At 40.1% G+C, this 15,000-nt stretch overlaps 1 protein-coding gene across 1 annotated transcript in view; it reads left to right on the forward strand.

Annotated features, from left to right (window-relative positions):
• Positions 1 to 15,000, forward strand: part of col4a4 (collagen, type IV, alpha 4) — a gene marked incomplete at both ends in the record, with an annotated part of 36,360 nt that overhangs the window by 11,121 nt on the left and 10,239 nt on the right. Inside the window, 28 exons of the mRNA XM_080024884.1 lie at positions 1,581 to 1,715; positions 3,350 to 3,394; positions 3,706 to 3,822; positions 4,106 to 4,174; positions 4,336 to 4,371; positions 5,039 to 5,074; positions 5,371 to 5,412; positions 5,533 to 5,613; positions 6,787 to 6,831; positions 7,019 to 7,081; positions 7,210 to 7,254; positions 7,428 to 7,481; positions 7,578 to 7,638; positions 7,731 to 7,835; positions 8,228 to 8,383; positions 8,787 to 8,876; positions 9,348 to 9,508; positions 9,900 to 9,972; positions 10,659 to 10,765; positions 11,135 to 11,318; positions 11,620 to 11,688; positions 11,995 to 12,102; positions 12,368 to 12,436; positions 12,565 to 12,714; positions 13,382 to 13,543; positions 13,858 to 14,025; positions 14,295 to 14,438; positions 14,596 to 14,703. Of these exons, the coding sequence (XP_079881010.1) occupies positions 1,581 to 1,715; positions 3,350 to 3,394; positions 3,706 to 3,822; positions 4,106 to 4,174; positions 4,336 to 4,371; positions 5,039 to 5,074; positions 5,371 to 5,412; positions 5,533 to 5,613; positions 6,787 to 6,831; positions 7,019 to 7,081; positions 7,210 to 7,254; positions 7,428 to 7,481; positions 7,578 to 7,638; positions 7,731 to 7,835; positions 8,228 to 8,383; positions 8,787 to 8,876; positions 9,348 to 9,508; positions 9,900 to 9,972; positions 10,659 to 10,765; positions 11,135 to 11,318; positions 11,620 to 11,688; positions 11,995 to 12,102; positions 12,368 to 12,436; positions 12,565 to 12,714; positions 13,382 to 13,543; positions 13,858 to 14,025; positions 14,295 to 14,438; positions 14,596 to 14,703 (2,683 nt within the window). The remainder of the gene's footprint in view (positions 1 to 1,580; positions 1,716 to 3,349; positions 3,395 to 3,705; positions 3,823 to 4,105; positions 4,175 to 4,335; positions 4,372 to 5,038; positions 5,075 to 5,370; positions 5,413 to 5,532; positions 5,614 to 6,786; positions 6,832 to 7,018; positions 7,082 to 7,209; positions 7,255 to 7,427; positions 7,482 to 7,577; positions 7,639 to 7,730; positions 7,836 to 8,227; positions 8,384 to 8,786; positions 8,877 to 9,347; positions 9,509 to 9,899; positions 9,973 to 10,658; positions 10,766 to 11,134; positions 11,319 to 11,619; positions 11,689 to 11,994; positions 12,103 to 12,367; positions 12,437 to 12,564; positions 12,715 to 13,381; positions 13,544 to 13,857; positions 14,026 to 14,294; positions 14,439 to 14,595; positions 14,704 to 15,000) is intronic.

The raw sequence follows: 15,000 nt of genomic DNA on the forward strand, positions 1-15,000 counted from the left end.
CACACACACTGAGTCACACACACACACACACACACTGAGTCACACACACACACACACACACACACACACACACACACACACACACACACACACACACATTCACTTTTCACACCACGGATTCACACACAGAGCGACGGAACTGAAAAACCAGCAGATCAATAATCATCATTAACAGTCAGTGAAATAATGATCTAATCAGTATATTTACATTTTATAAACTGTTCATAACACTTTAATGCAGCTATAAGCAGATATTCAGACAGGTTGAGGTCGAGAGACACTGCTGGCATAAAAAACTGTTCATTTATTTTTTTGCATTTTTCTGGCATTTTTTATGCTTTATTGATAGTGTAGAGACAGAGTTGAAATGGGGCAGAGAGGGGAGTGACATGCAGAGAACGACCGCGGGCTGGAATCGAACCCGGGTCCGCTGCTGTCTGATTGTATGTCTGTCTGTCTGTCTGTCTGTCTGTCTATCTGTCTGTCTGTGTTATTGCTGTCACTGTGTTACACTGCCCTCCTGTGGTGTGTTAACAACATTACACGCCAGGTCCTATTTCCTGCTCCCACCAGCTTGTACTAAGTTGTATGACTTTTTTTTTTTTTTATATATTTTTTTGGGCATTTTCATGCTTTGTCGATAGTGTAGAGACACAGGTGAAATGGGGCAGAGAGGGGAGTGACATGCAGAGAACGACCGCGGGCAGGAATTGAACCCGGGTCTGCAGCTGGGCCCGGCCCGGGGGGGGACGCCTTACCAACTGAGCTAAGGGCGCCCCCCGTTGTGTGACTTTTTTAAGGGTTGTATTCCCTTCAACCTTCCAACAGTACTGTGTTCTCTTTCAGGGTTCTCCTGGATAAATATAAAAACGTAATTTTAAAAAAAAAATTAAAGGGGCAGTGTGTAATATGACATCATCAAGAAAGTTCTAGAATGCAACGCTCCCTGGGTAACCCCAACCCTTTAGAATTATAACAGAAGCTACAGTCGCCTTCAAGGACAAGAACAATTCTAAATTCTAAAAAATGCACCTGATGACATTCCAAAAACATGGATTCCTCCATAAGACCTACCTGCTCAATGTACAAAATGTAATATTAATATTTGTAATTCTCCGCTCAGGAGGATAATTCAGATTATTGGCAGAGGTGATTTTACACCAATGAGGACATATTTTATGAATTAGGATATTGATTTTAGCTAATAAATTACTTAAAATGTTACACAGAGTCAAAAAAATAACGCACAATCAATCAGTTCCCTTCACCTTTCTAAAAACATTGCTTGTGTGTTATCTTCCTTCTCATCACACACACACACACACACGCGCACACACACACACACACACACACACACACACACACACACACACACACACACACACACACACTATATTAAGTTCCAATGGTTCCCTTCACCCTTCTAACAGTACTGTGTTCTCTTTCAGGTTCATCCCGGATAAATACAAAAACTTTTTTTTTTTATTTGCTTTTTAAAAATGTAAAAAAAAAAATAACGCACAATCCGTCAGTTCCCTTCCCGTTCTAACAGCATTGTGCTTGTGTGTCATCTCTTCCAGGGTTCCCCGGGTCCCCTCGGCGCTCAGGGTCCCCAGGGGCCGCGGGGTTTCCCTGGTCCTCAGGGCCCTCCAGGGGAGAAGGGCCTCAGGGGGCCGGAGGGGCCGAACGGAGCAGCCGGCCTCAAGGGGGATGTGGTGAGGAGATACACTGGGGTTGCCTTTCCGAATCGCATACTTTCTACTATTTAGTTTGGTAGAAAAAAGATTTAGGATGTCCCGATTCTTGTGGCCAGATTTAGGATGGTTAGGAGTACCCGGATGTCCTACTTCATGCGGCCAAGATTGTAGGTGTTGAAAACTGCATCCTATTTGGGCGATTCTGACCCACAATCCAGTGCGCACGTGAAGTGACGTCACATCGACAAAGCCTCCATATGAAAACAAACGGGGGATGCGACGGATATAAAAGCAAGAGGCAAGATCAAGGCGCAATGTTATGATGAAATAAGAGAGTAAAAGTATGTCCCAATAGTATGCCTACTGCATCCTAACTAGATTCTTTTTATCGTCGGATGTAGTATGTAGAATAGAAAAAAGAAAGAGTATGAGATTCGGAACGCAACCATGGTCACTATGGGTCATTCTTATTTTTTTATATGAATCGTATTTTATTGAGTTTTTTATAATTACTATTTTATTGAGTGTGTTTTTGAGTTTAAATAATTAAATTAAAATAAAAACCGCAGCAGCCGGGCTAAAGGGAGACATGGTGAGGAAATACACATGGGTTCTTATAGTTCATTCTACAGTGATTCTGGAGAACGCTTGTTATCAAAGTCAGAGGGGGCCAAAACGGAGCAGCTGGCCTCAAGGGGGATGTGGTGAGGAGATAACCATGGTCACTATGGGTCATTCTGTTTTTTACATTGTTTAAAGGTGCAGTGTGTAATATGACATCATCAAGAAAGTTCTACAAAGTTCAAGAACGCAACGCTCCCTGGGTAACCCCAACCCTTTAGAATAATAACAGAAGCTACAGTGGCCTTCAAGGACAAGAGCAATTCAAAATTTTAAACAATGCACCTGATGACATTCCAACTATGACACTTTCAAGATGGCGGCACTAGGCCTTGGTCCAAAATATGCAGAAATATGGACATATATGAGACCCTTTCTAAGGGAAAAAATAATAATTAAAAAAAAAATGTTCAGCTATTATGCACTAAATTAAATGTACTTATGGATATTATAATTATTTTATACAAAATCTGCTAGGAAATAAAACCCAAAATTCTACACACTGCAGGTTTAATTCTTAACTCAGAACCAGAACTGCAGTTTAGCTTTGTATTAGTTCCTCACAGGTTTGATAAGGTTTTACATTATCAAGATCCAATGATTTCCTTCACCCTGTAACAGTATTGTCAAGGTGGTTAGGAAATACACTGGGTTCTTATGGTTAATTCTACAATATGTAGTCAGTGATTCTGGAGAACTCTTGTTGTCAGAAATCACCTTCGTCAAAATCAGTGAATATTTTCTTACAATCTGCTATCTGTCCGTACTGTGTGTGCACTGAAAAAAATCCACTGTTAATACACAGCGTAGGCTCTGTAAAGTTGACAGCTTTTGTGGCCTAGCTTTGGTGGCCCTACCTTTGTTTACATACGAGTACACTGAGCAAGCCTAGTACAGACAGGTAGCAGATGATGAGGAGATATTCACAGATTTGGACAAAAAGTGATTTTGACAACAAGCGTTCTCCAGAATCACTGACTCCATCACCTCAGAAGCATAACCTAACTGTTTAACTCTGTTTGTTGTTCCAGGGAAATGTCGGTGTTCCAGGTTTTCCAGGTTTAGAAGGAGTGCCGGTAAGAAGCAAGATCATTTACTTATGCCAAAATACCAAAGGTGCTACATAAATAAATTAACTTGCTCTGTGTGTCTCTCTCTGTGTTCTGTCTGTGTGTGTGTGTGTGTGTGTGTGTGTGTGTGTGTGTGTGTGTGTGTGTGTGTGTCTGTCTCGCTCTCTCTCTCTCTCTGTCTGTCTGCCTGCCTGTCTGCCTGTCTGTCTGTCTGTCTGTCTCCCTCCCTCCCTGTCTGTCTGTCTGTCTGTCTGTCTGTCTGTCTGCCTGCCTGTCTGTCTGTCTGTCTGTCTGTCTGTCTGTCTGTCTGTCTGTAGGGCCACCCCGGTCCGGCTGGAGGTCCAGGGTTTCCGGGTCTTGACGGATGTAACGGATCCAGAGGAGAGGAAGGAGGACCGGGCCGTCCGGGAGAGAGAGGGCGCGACGGACTACCGGTCAGTCTTATTTTTATATAACTTACATAACGGGGTGATTGTGGCTCAGGTGGTTGGTAGAGCGGGTCGGCCAATGATCGAAGGGTTGGAGGTTCGATCCCCGCCCTGCCACCTGTGTCATGGTTGTTGTGTCCTTGGGCAATAGATAAATGTGTACAATACAAGATTTAAAAAAAACATACTGTACATACAATTTAAGCAATGGCGGATGCACAAATACTGAGTCAATGTGTGTGCGTGCGTGTACTTAATCACCCCTGTAACGGTGTGTTTTATTGTGCAGGGTTTTCCAGGACCAAAGGGATTTAAAGGAGATCCATCGGTTTACTTCATCCGGTACCCGGGAATTACCGTAAGTTTTTACCCATTCTGTATATTTATTATTATTATTATTATTATTATTATTATTATTATTATTATTATTATTATTATTATTATTATTATTATTATTATTATTATTATATTAGTATGCCTTTATTCGGTAAACTGTTAATGTGTCTTTGTGTCCGTCAGGGAGATGCAGGGCCTGGAGGACTCCCTGGTCTACAGGTGAGAACAAAAACATTTACTCAAATAATACTAAGTTAAATTAAACCAAAAATGTATTTAAAATCGAAAAAAACTAAAAAATTATTTACATGAACAACAGATCTTTTTCACTAAGAAATTGAGGTAAACGTCTGTCTGTCTGTCTGTCTGTCTGTCTCTCTGTCTGCCTGTCTGTCTGCCTGTCTGTCTGTCTGTCTGTCTGTCTGTCTGTCTGTCTGCCTGTCTGTCTGTCTGTCTGTCTGTCTGTCTGTCTGTCTGTCTGTCTGTCTGTCTGTAGGGTGATCCAGGCCTCCCCGGTCCGATGGGAATCATTGGTCCTTCAGGAATTGACGGGAACAACGTGAGTCGCAACAAACACAAAATAATAATTTATAAAGTTAAGACTTTTAGTTCATAAATGTTATTATATATACACAAAATATAAACAAAAATAATAATAAAATAATAATAAATAAAAAATTTAAATAATAATAATATTAATACAAAAATATTTAAATAAATAAAGAAAACTAAATTAACTTATTTGTATACATTTCGAGAACATCTTTTTAATTGTTTTTTAACAAATTTTTGTATATAAAATGTTAAGTGAGGCCCTTTTTTGCTGCTTTATATGTATAAAAGTATTATTGTTATTTATTCTGTTCATATGTGTCTGTCTCTACAGGGTCGCTCTGGTCTGCCCGGTTCCAGGGGTCCACCTGTAAGTATCACATGTATATAGTTTTACCATTTTCAGTAATAATAAGTATTATGATTATGATTTTATATTTTGTGAATAGTGAGTGGGGAAAACATTAAATATATTACCTTACATTTGATGCAAATTGTATTTTTTTTAAATATTTTATTTAGATTTCTTTATTTAGAAGGGACAGCGCACATCAATTAACATGAGTTCAACATGTAAATGTGCCAGTATTGATTATTGATCATATGTCGGTCACTGTTGATGAAATGCCTAAACTAAAACAGATGTCGATGTCTTTTTGTTTTTAGGGAGAAAAAGGACGATCCCTAGCCGGACAGAAAGGAGACGAGGTACAAATATTCATGTATATTCAAAATCCTAGCCACACCCCCTTTCAGTGACATCACAAAGTGGGTGTCGGCCTGTAGCCTTGTGCAGTTGCAGTGTTGTAATTCCGTGTGTGTCCACAGGGGGACCAAGGGCTGCAAGGGCCACCGGGTCCGTTTGAAGTGGTCGACCCGCCAGAAGACCAGTACATCAAAGGATCTCAGGTGGGCGGGGTTAAGTCTGTTACAGCCAATAACATTACAGCTCACTGCAGTAGATTTTTACCCTGCGTTCCAAATCACATAATTTTTCTTTTTACTATACTACATACTAAAGTACAGAAGAGTTTTAGTCTTTTTACTACACTACATATTAAAGTACAGAAGAGTTTTTGGGCCACCGGAGAGAAAAAAAATCCGATAAGGAAGATTTTTTTTCATGAAGTCGAGAAATGTCGAGAATAAAGATGAATGCTGCAAAATGCAATTGGAGTTAGTGGGGAATTTATGTATTTTCAGCATACTACAATTGACGTGCATGAGTTGGGACATCCTAAATCTTTTTCTGGCATACTAAATAGTAGGGAAGTATGGGGATTGGAGCGCAGGGACTGTTTCATTTGCATTCTTGTTTTTTTTTGTTTAAAACATTTAAAAAAAAATTATAATAAAATGTTTATGGCATGTCTTAATTTAGATAAACCTGACACATATTATAACCATAAAACATTGCAAAGGAATGTCTTGCGCTGTGTAAGCTTCAGTCTTCTTACCAGTATGAAAGGTGTAATAATAGCAGAGTATTTAGCTGCCTCTAGTGGTGAGTTTCTAGATTGCAGCTCTCCGGCTATATATAAAAACGCGTAAGGCTGTTGAGTTTGTCCGTTCTGTACTGTAGAAACATGTATTCCATTTCTAGTCTGATCTTAAAAATACATTCTACACCCTGCTCACTTCAAAAGAATATATAGATCTACTGTAGTTTAATTGAGGGGTTTTATCATGATCATTTCTGTTTTGCTGTTTTCAATTTCATGGTTTTTGTTCATCTGTTCCTTTGTTTTATTTTATTCTATTTTTTTTCCTTTATTTTATTTTATACTTACTGAAGATTTATTTTTTATTTATTTAGTTTACTTTATTTTGTAAACAATTATAAAAAGTAAGAGGGGGTAGGACCAGAACAGTTTTTTTTTAACTTCTTCCCTATTGAACATGAACTATATTATTTGAGTTATGTATTTGTTGTTTAGGATCCCATTTGTTTTTGTTTTTTTATTTATTATTCTCCTTTTTTATTGCTCAATTGTTTTATTTATGTTTGTATTATTATTTTTTTTTAACCATGTTCAATAAAGACTAATAATAATAAAAATGATTCTGGGTTTTGTTCCTCAGGGAACTGAAGGGCCTAAAGGAATCTGTGGACCTCCGGGACCTTCGGTAAGTTCAGATATCTGTCTGTCTGTCTGTCTGTCTGTCTGTCTGTCTGTCTGTCGGTCTGTCTGTCTGTCTGTCTGGGACCGCCGGTAAGTTGTAGAGCTAAATGTTTTCCCTGTTTTCCAATGTAAGGCATAAGTCATATTTATATGTCTGACATTTGACAGTGTTTGTGTGTTTGTGGTTCCAGGGTTCCGACGCCGTGCCAGGGATCAAAGGAGAACAAGGAATTCTGGGATTTCCGGGACCTAGGGTGAGAAAATCTATTAATGAATTATTAATCAGTATTGAATAATTTTTTCAATAATTTTTTCCAGGGCTGTATATATATTATATATATAATCTTTGTTAAAACATGTTTGATGTCTCTCTGTGTTTCAGGGATTTTCTGGAAACACTGGTCTGCTCGGGCGGAAAGGATTCAAGGTACAAATGTAAAATCTTTCAGAGTTTAATTTTTTTCTTGTAAAACGGTAATTTTTTTTCTCATACATTTGTGGGTTTTTGTTTTTTGTAAATGTACCAATGTCTTTATGTGTGTGTGTGTGTGTGTGTGTGTGTGTGTGTGTGTGTGTGTGTGTGTGTGTGTGTGTTTTCAGGGGATCCAAGGAAGTGTAGGTCTCCCAGGTCTGATTGGACGCGAAGGTCCCAAGGTCAGTGTGTGTGTTTGTGATCACATGAAGCCGTATATTTTTTCCGGAGCTGTATATAAAAATAAAACTGTCTATAATAATCCTGTCTGTTCCCAGGGCATAATGGGCGATCCCGGTCCTAAAGGCCTCCCTCAGGACCAAGACATCATACACACAGGTAACCATCAACACTGCTGTAATTTTATTTCCTTTAATTTTTTCATTTATTCTTATAATTATTATTTTTTTTCCATTTATTTTTTCCTCCAGGCCTGGTTGGAGACCCAGGGCCGTCGGGAATGAGAGGCACCCCAGGAGACAGGGGGGTGATGGGGGTAACGGGCCCCAAAGGAGTCCCTGGAAGATCCATATCTGGTCAGTGACTGTAGCCCATCAGCAAATAAGACGTTTACGTAAAGCCTTTGTGTTTCTGACTAAATTGACTAACTATAATGCTCATGAGATAGCATGGGATAGATTTGTCTTTTTTTTTTTTTTACTAAGTATTTTGTTGTAATTTATTTTTGTTTCATTTTGTTGTGAAAAAAGGAAAAAGAAAATGAAGATATTGTTAAAAAAGAATGTTATATAAAGCTCTTTCTTGTCTCTCATAGGACCGCCGGGGTTTGTGGGTCCCAGTGAAAAACAGATATAAATAGAAAATAAGAAAATAAATAAGAAAATTAAAATAAATTAAAAAGTGAAATGTTAATGTGCCCTGTGTAAATGGACAAAATGGACAAACTCTTCATTGCCTCTTCTCATAGGACCGCCGGGTTCTGTGGGTCCTGGTGGGATCACGGGTTCTAAAGGAGAGAGAGGAGAACCCGGTTCCGTGTCCACAGACGCACTCACACCGGGAGAACCAGGAAAACCAGGACGGCCCGGATGTAAAGGCCCAAAGGGAGAACCAGGGGCGCCAGGTAACAGATATTACATACATACAAATTGAATGAATGATGGTTTTATTTGGAAAAACTTATTATTTATTATTATTATCTAAAAACAATAAAAGGGAAAACAAAAGTAAAATAACGAAAAGCAAAAAAATAATAATAATTAAGTATATTAATTTAACATTGGAAAAGGAGTATGAAGGATCATAAGCTAATTTAACTTCCGATTTTATTTGATTTTGTGGTTTTATATTTCTTTTATTATATTTTGATTTATATTTATTTGATCCTCTCAGTGCGTTTTATGTCATTTATCTTTGGGTTTTATTTAAATGTATTCTTATTCTTATTGCAATCGCTTCAGTAAAGAGATATTTTCATGTTTTGATATTAAAAACAGACACAAATAATTTCCTGTTTTTCCTCCCAGGTAGTTTCTGTCTCCCTGGGATCCCCGGAGACTCTGGAGCGCCGGGTGAACTGGGGCCGCCGGGAGCACAGGGCGTTTCAGGGACTAAAGGTCTGTGTGTGTGTGTGTGTGTGTGTGTGTGTGTGTGTGTGTGTGTGTGTGTGTGTGTGTGTGTGTGTGTGTGTGTGTGTGTGTTTGTGTGTGTGTGTTTGTGTGTGTGTGTGTGTGTGTGTGTGTGTGTGTGTGTCTCAGCAGGATTTAGAATAACTTGTCCATGCTTTTATTTTAAGCAGACTTGACTACTGTAACAGTGTCCTTGCAGGCCTTCCTAACAAATCAATCAGACAGCTTCAGCTAATTCATCAATCCTTGGGAACCAGTCTTCTATTTCATGTTTCTATGTGCTACACAGGCTTAGATATTAAGGTGTTTTTTCAGAATACCCTCACGAGATAACAACATGTATCCTAGATTGCCATAGTCATCAATGGGTTAACAGAAATAAAAGGGGCCCAGGATGCTTCCTTGAGGAACTCCACATTGTAATTGTAAAACTCCCTGTTTAATGTGTGTGTGTTTCAGGTAGCCATGGAGACTGTGCGTGCGGCCCTACAGTCATACTCAGGGGATCCCCGGGCCCGGTCGGTGCCGCGGGGTCTACCGGTTTCTCAGGAACTCCAGGGGCTGAGGGGCTGAGAGGAGAGAGAGGGTTACCTGGGGACCCGGGACAGAGCGGACAACAGGTGAGTGACAGGTCATAACAGTAGATGGATGGATGGATGGATATTGCCTGTAAGAGCCCATAATGTAATAAAAAAAAATTTAATTAATATATCCCCACGGGTTCAAATCCGACCCGTGGACCTTTACTGCAGGTCATCCCCCCCTCTCTCTCTCTCTCTCTCTCTCTCTCTCTCTCTCTCTCTCTCTCTCTCTCTCTCTCTCTCTCTCTCTGTCACCCCATTTCAACTCTGTACTATCTAAGAAAGCTTGAAAATGCCAAAAAATAATGTAACGCACATGTGGAAGCGGTTCGAATATAACCGTTTAAATATTTTCCTCATTAAATTAAAACTAGCGCAGAGCCAGGAGTTGATCGGTGTTATGATTGATTGATGTGTTGTGTGTTTTCAGGGTCTGGGTGGATTCCCAGGAGTCAAAGGGTTCAAAGGTCAGAAGGGAGATTTCAGAGTGGTGGAATATAAAGGTGAGTTTATAACAATTAAAACACATATCAATCTCTTGTTCGTCTGTCCTGAAATTCACATTCCATTGTCCTCAGTTTTTGTTTTAAAAGAATCATAAAAACACGGGACGAGATATTAACTGTCCGTTGTGCCAATAGATGGTATTGATACTCACACATGAGGTTTGCCTTGATGTTGAGTGACGTGGGAACTGATATGGGACAGATGTAAATTTCGTGACACATCCTCAGTAGTGTACCTTCGAATCAGTGGGTGTTTCGGCCTTTCATCACTAGACACCCTCATCAAAGGTGGCCAGCTACAGGGTGATCAAGCCTGTGCTTGTGTCCCATACCCAATCATAATACATGCCGTTGGAGCAGCCCACGGGACTATTAAAAGAATATATTATTCATAATTTTTTGTAAAATTAATCACAAATGAAAATATGTTCAGTGTGTGTATAGAAAAGAGGGAAACAATATAATAGTAATTGAAGAAAGTTTTATGATCAGTTTTTTTTTCCAAATGACTTATAAAGATAACTTAACTTAAATTAACTTAACTTAACTTAACTTAACTTAACTTAACTTAACTTAACTTAACTTAACTTAACTTAACTTAACCCTTAAAATTACAGATGAAAATGAACTGTTATTGAACACTAGCCTTGTATGAGTGGTACTGATTGTCCTTCTGCTTCCAGGGGAGAAGGGCACACAAGGCCAGCCCGGACCCGCTGGAAGGAGAGGGTTCTCTGGGCGGAGAGGGCTGGATGGGCCCTCCGGAGAACCAGGCAACCAAGGCCCACAGGTCAGTCACCCAGAAGATCTATACTATGTTTTTGTTTTTATTTTAATTTGCTTATTTTATTCGTTTTCTAAATGCTATTCTTGTCATTTTTAACAATTGTTATTATCTCTTGAATGCAATTTCTAATGTCTTTGGTATCTTGTTTTGTATGCCCCTGTAAAGAACTTTGAATGGCCTTGTGTCTGAACTGTGCTATATAAAATGTACTTGCCTTGCCATGCGTATTGTATGGAATGTAAAGCCCACTGAGGCAAATGTCTTTTTGTGATATTGGGCTATACAAATAAAACAGATTTTGATTTGATTTGATTTGATTTGCGCCACTTTATTAAAAAAAATATCTAAATTCCTTTTTCTGTTCCTTTTCAGGGAGACAGTTTCCCCAGCTTTCCCGGAGACAGAGGCTACCCAGGGGCTCCAGGGCCTAAGGGTCTCACAGGCCCGGCCGGCCCAGTGGGGAGCAGTGTGTTTGGGGCAGTGGGGCAGCGTGGAGAGCCTGGAGACACCGGACCTCCAGGATTCCCCGGCATTCTAGGGCCTAAGGGGGTTCAAGGTGGAGATCAATGTTTATATACGTATCTCTGAAACACACACACACACGCAAGCACGCACACATGCACGCACACACACACACACACACACACACACACACACACACACACACACACAATCTGAAGTGTCCTTTAAATTAAGGCTGTAAAATATGAAAACAACATATTTTTTTTAAAGCACTGGTCATTTTTGAGAGTTTTGTCTATTTTCCTTCCGTAACATGTCTTCTTTCATACTAGTATAAATCAAAGGTCGAACACGGGGCTTGTTTCATTTCTCAATGACCCTTCCTCTTCCTATAGGAGACCGTCTTCCCTGTATACCCAGAAACCCGGGCGCCCCTGGACAGAAGGGAGACACTGGATACTCAGGTAACACCATCTGAACACACCTATAATTTTTATTAACTTTTTATTTGGGATGGGTATTCATCTTCAACACACTGAACACAGAATGTCCACCAACATGAACACATGCATACTTTTTAATTGTATATTTAAAAAAGTTCTTCATAAATAAATCCTTTCTACCATCTCCCTCCCTCTCTGGTGATTGATTGATTGATTGATTGATTGATTGATTGATTGATTGATTGATTGATTGATTGATTGATTGATTGATTGATTGATTGATTGATTGATTGATTGATTGATTGATTGGTCCCCCTGTCCCTCCAGGTTTCCCAGGCCTGCCGGGTGCTCCAGGATTCCGTGGCGTCTCCGGTCCGGACGGATCCAAAGGAGATAAGGGACATTCTGGACGTCCTGGCCAGCCCGGAAGACAAGGTACCAGAGAAACACTGCGCATTTTCAATAAAACATTTAAAAAAAAAAATTAAAAAAAACATTTCAAAAACTAAAACAAATCTAAATTAAAATTAAATTAAAGCATTTTAAATTAAAAAGTAGATAATAAGAATACAAATGTATTAAATCATAATTTTGTAAAAAAATAAATAATAATATTTTGTCAAAAAAAAAGACTTATTTATTAATTAATATATTTTATTATTATTTTATCTTATTCTTATGTCCTTTTCTCCTCTTGTAGGACCTCAGGGTGTGATTGGAGACATCGGTGACGAAGGACCTGAAGGCTTTAGTTACGAAGGAGAACCAGGTATAGCCGTCTCCTGGAGACTCTTCAGACAGACAGACAGACAGACAGACAAACAGACACACACACGCACAGGCAGACAGACATACACACACAGAAAGATATTAACAGTATATTTACGTCTATCCCAGGCTCCCCAGGTCTTCCAGGCTCTCCCGGGCTCAGAGGCCTGGCTGGAGACTCCTCCGTTGGGCCGTCCGGTCCGCTCGGCTTCCCCGGACCTCCAGGGAACCAGGGTCCTAAAGGAGTCCCCGGCCCCCCAGGCAGCGACGGGCTACCAGGTCGAATACTACATTTTCATATTCTTGTCCCTGTTTATTAATTGAAAAAAAAGAGGGCTCGGATATGAAAATACACACATATGAAAGTATAGGTGCAAATACATTCTTATCCCTGAATGTAAAAATCTCTACATTACATTTCAGGGTGTGTTGATCCGTGTTGAATCAGTCAAATCATGTCAATTTGTTTTCTTGAGTTCTACAAGGAAGAAAATGAAGATGTTGATTAGGTTTGAATCGGTTATGACAATATTTGGATGATTTAAAGGTGCAGTGTGTAATATGACATCATCAAGAAAGCAACAGAAGCTTAAGTGGCCTTCAAGGACAAGAACAATTCTAAATTCTAAACAATGCACCTGATGACATTTCAACCATGACACTTCCAACATGGCGTCGCCCATGCCTTGGTCCATGGTATGGAGAAATACAGAGATATACGAGACCCTTTCTAAGGGAAAAAAAATTTAAATCTAAAAAAAATAATTCAGCTATTATGCGCTAAATTAAGCGTACTTATGGATATTACAATTATTTTCTACCAAGTCTGCCATGGAAAAAATCACAAAATTCTACACACTGCAGGTTTAAGGTGGTTTATTATTAGTGTTGAATAAATAAGTTCAGATTAATATTCATTGTCCATAACTCCTTCCCTTGTGTGTAGGAGTCCTTGGTCTGTCTGGCGGTCCGGGTCCAAAGGGCCAGAGAGGACAGGACGGGGCGCCCGGTGGGATCGGAGCCCCCGGACCAACGCCCAGCTTTTGTGAACCTGGAAGACCTGGTTCTACCGGCCTGACCGGGCCCCAGGGACCCATCGGACCCCCAGGTGAATATAGGTTTTTAGTTGTAATTCTTTGTGCAAGATAAACAAGATTAAAATAGCAAAAAGATGCACATAGACAAACATAAATGCACGGTTGGGACAAAAGAAACCCCAAAGGGCTTATAAAGGATGCTGCACTATCACCACACCCTTTCTGCACCGGGTCAAACGGCACGCGCAATTAATCTGCGTTAATCTTTCTGTGATTAATTAATCGAAATGAACACGTTAATTTGTCAGCCCTAAAAATAACAAAAAGAAATAACATAAATGTATAATTATTTAATCCTACCCCTTACCCTCCTGTTTGTGTGCAGGGTTCTGTGGGGAGAAAGGAGATGTGGGGACAGCGGGCCGTCCAGGTGTAGGCCCTCAAGGCGCAGCGGGCAAACCGGGCTCTCCTGGTTTCCCTGGTTACCCGGGACCCCAGGGCCCCCCCGGCACCTGTGGAGACTCAGGTGTGCCGGGAACCAACGGACAGAAAGGTAAGCTCCGCGCATTAAAACCCACCTTTGTGTGACAGAAAAAAAATTCTTCTATTTTTATTATTCTTATTTTTGTTAAATGTATATAATACACACTAAACATATGTGTGTTTGTGGTTATCATTATGTTTATTTCTATTCTTCAAAAACCGATAAAAAAAAGTAAAAAAAAAAAAAAGATTGACAGTAATTCCACAGTCTGTTAATCGGGAGAAAAAGTTTAAAAAAAAATTAAATTAAAATAAACAGATTAACACGGTGGTTTCCAGGTCTGTCTGGTCCTCATGGCGCAGAGGGAAAGCCCGGAGCGGTGGGATATCCCGGCAGCCCTGGAGCCCTGGGGATCAGAGGAGAGAGAGGGAACAGCGGACAAGATGGAGGACAAGGGTGTGAGGGGCAGAAAGGAGAGAAAGGTAAATCTTTTTTTTATATAATTATTTTTTCTGTGTTTGCTTGTTTGTGTTAAAAAAGATTTAAAAAAAGTTATTCACATACGGTACATGCATATATACAATAAATAGATCAATAATACTACATGTTAATAGCCTCTCCTATGTGTGTTACCTTCAGGCGATACAGGAGACGTGGGACCGGCAGGAGACACTCTGTGTGTTCCCATCAAAGGAGGGAGAGGGAAACCAGGTCCATCCGGCATCCACGGCTTCCCTGGACCACGAGGTCAGAACTGGTACCATAGAGACGTCACACACGGGTGTTAGATGTCCTAGAGTTTCAGAGGTTCCTCCCAGTAACCATGAGGTCTCTGGTTCCTTCCAGTTACCATAAGGTCTCTGGTTCCTCCCAATAACCATGAGGTCTCTGGTTCCTCCCAGTAACCATGAGGTCTCTGGTTCCTTCCAGTTACCATAAGGTCTCTGGTTCCTCCCAATAACCATGAGGTCTCTGGTTCCTCCCAGTAACCATGAGGTCTCTGGTTCCTCCCAGTAACCATGAGGTCTCTGGTTCCTCCTCCCA

The sequence above is a fragment of the Ammodytes marinus genome (assembly GCF_949987685.1).
Source record: "Ammodytes marinus genome assembly, chromosome: 3".
Lineage (NCBI taxonomy): Eukaryota > Metazoa > Chordata > Actinopteri > Uranoscopiformes > Ammodytidae > Ammodytes > Ammodytes marinus.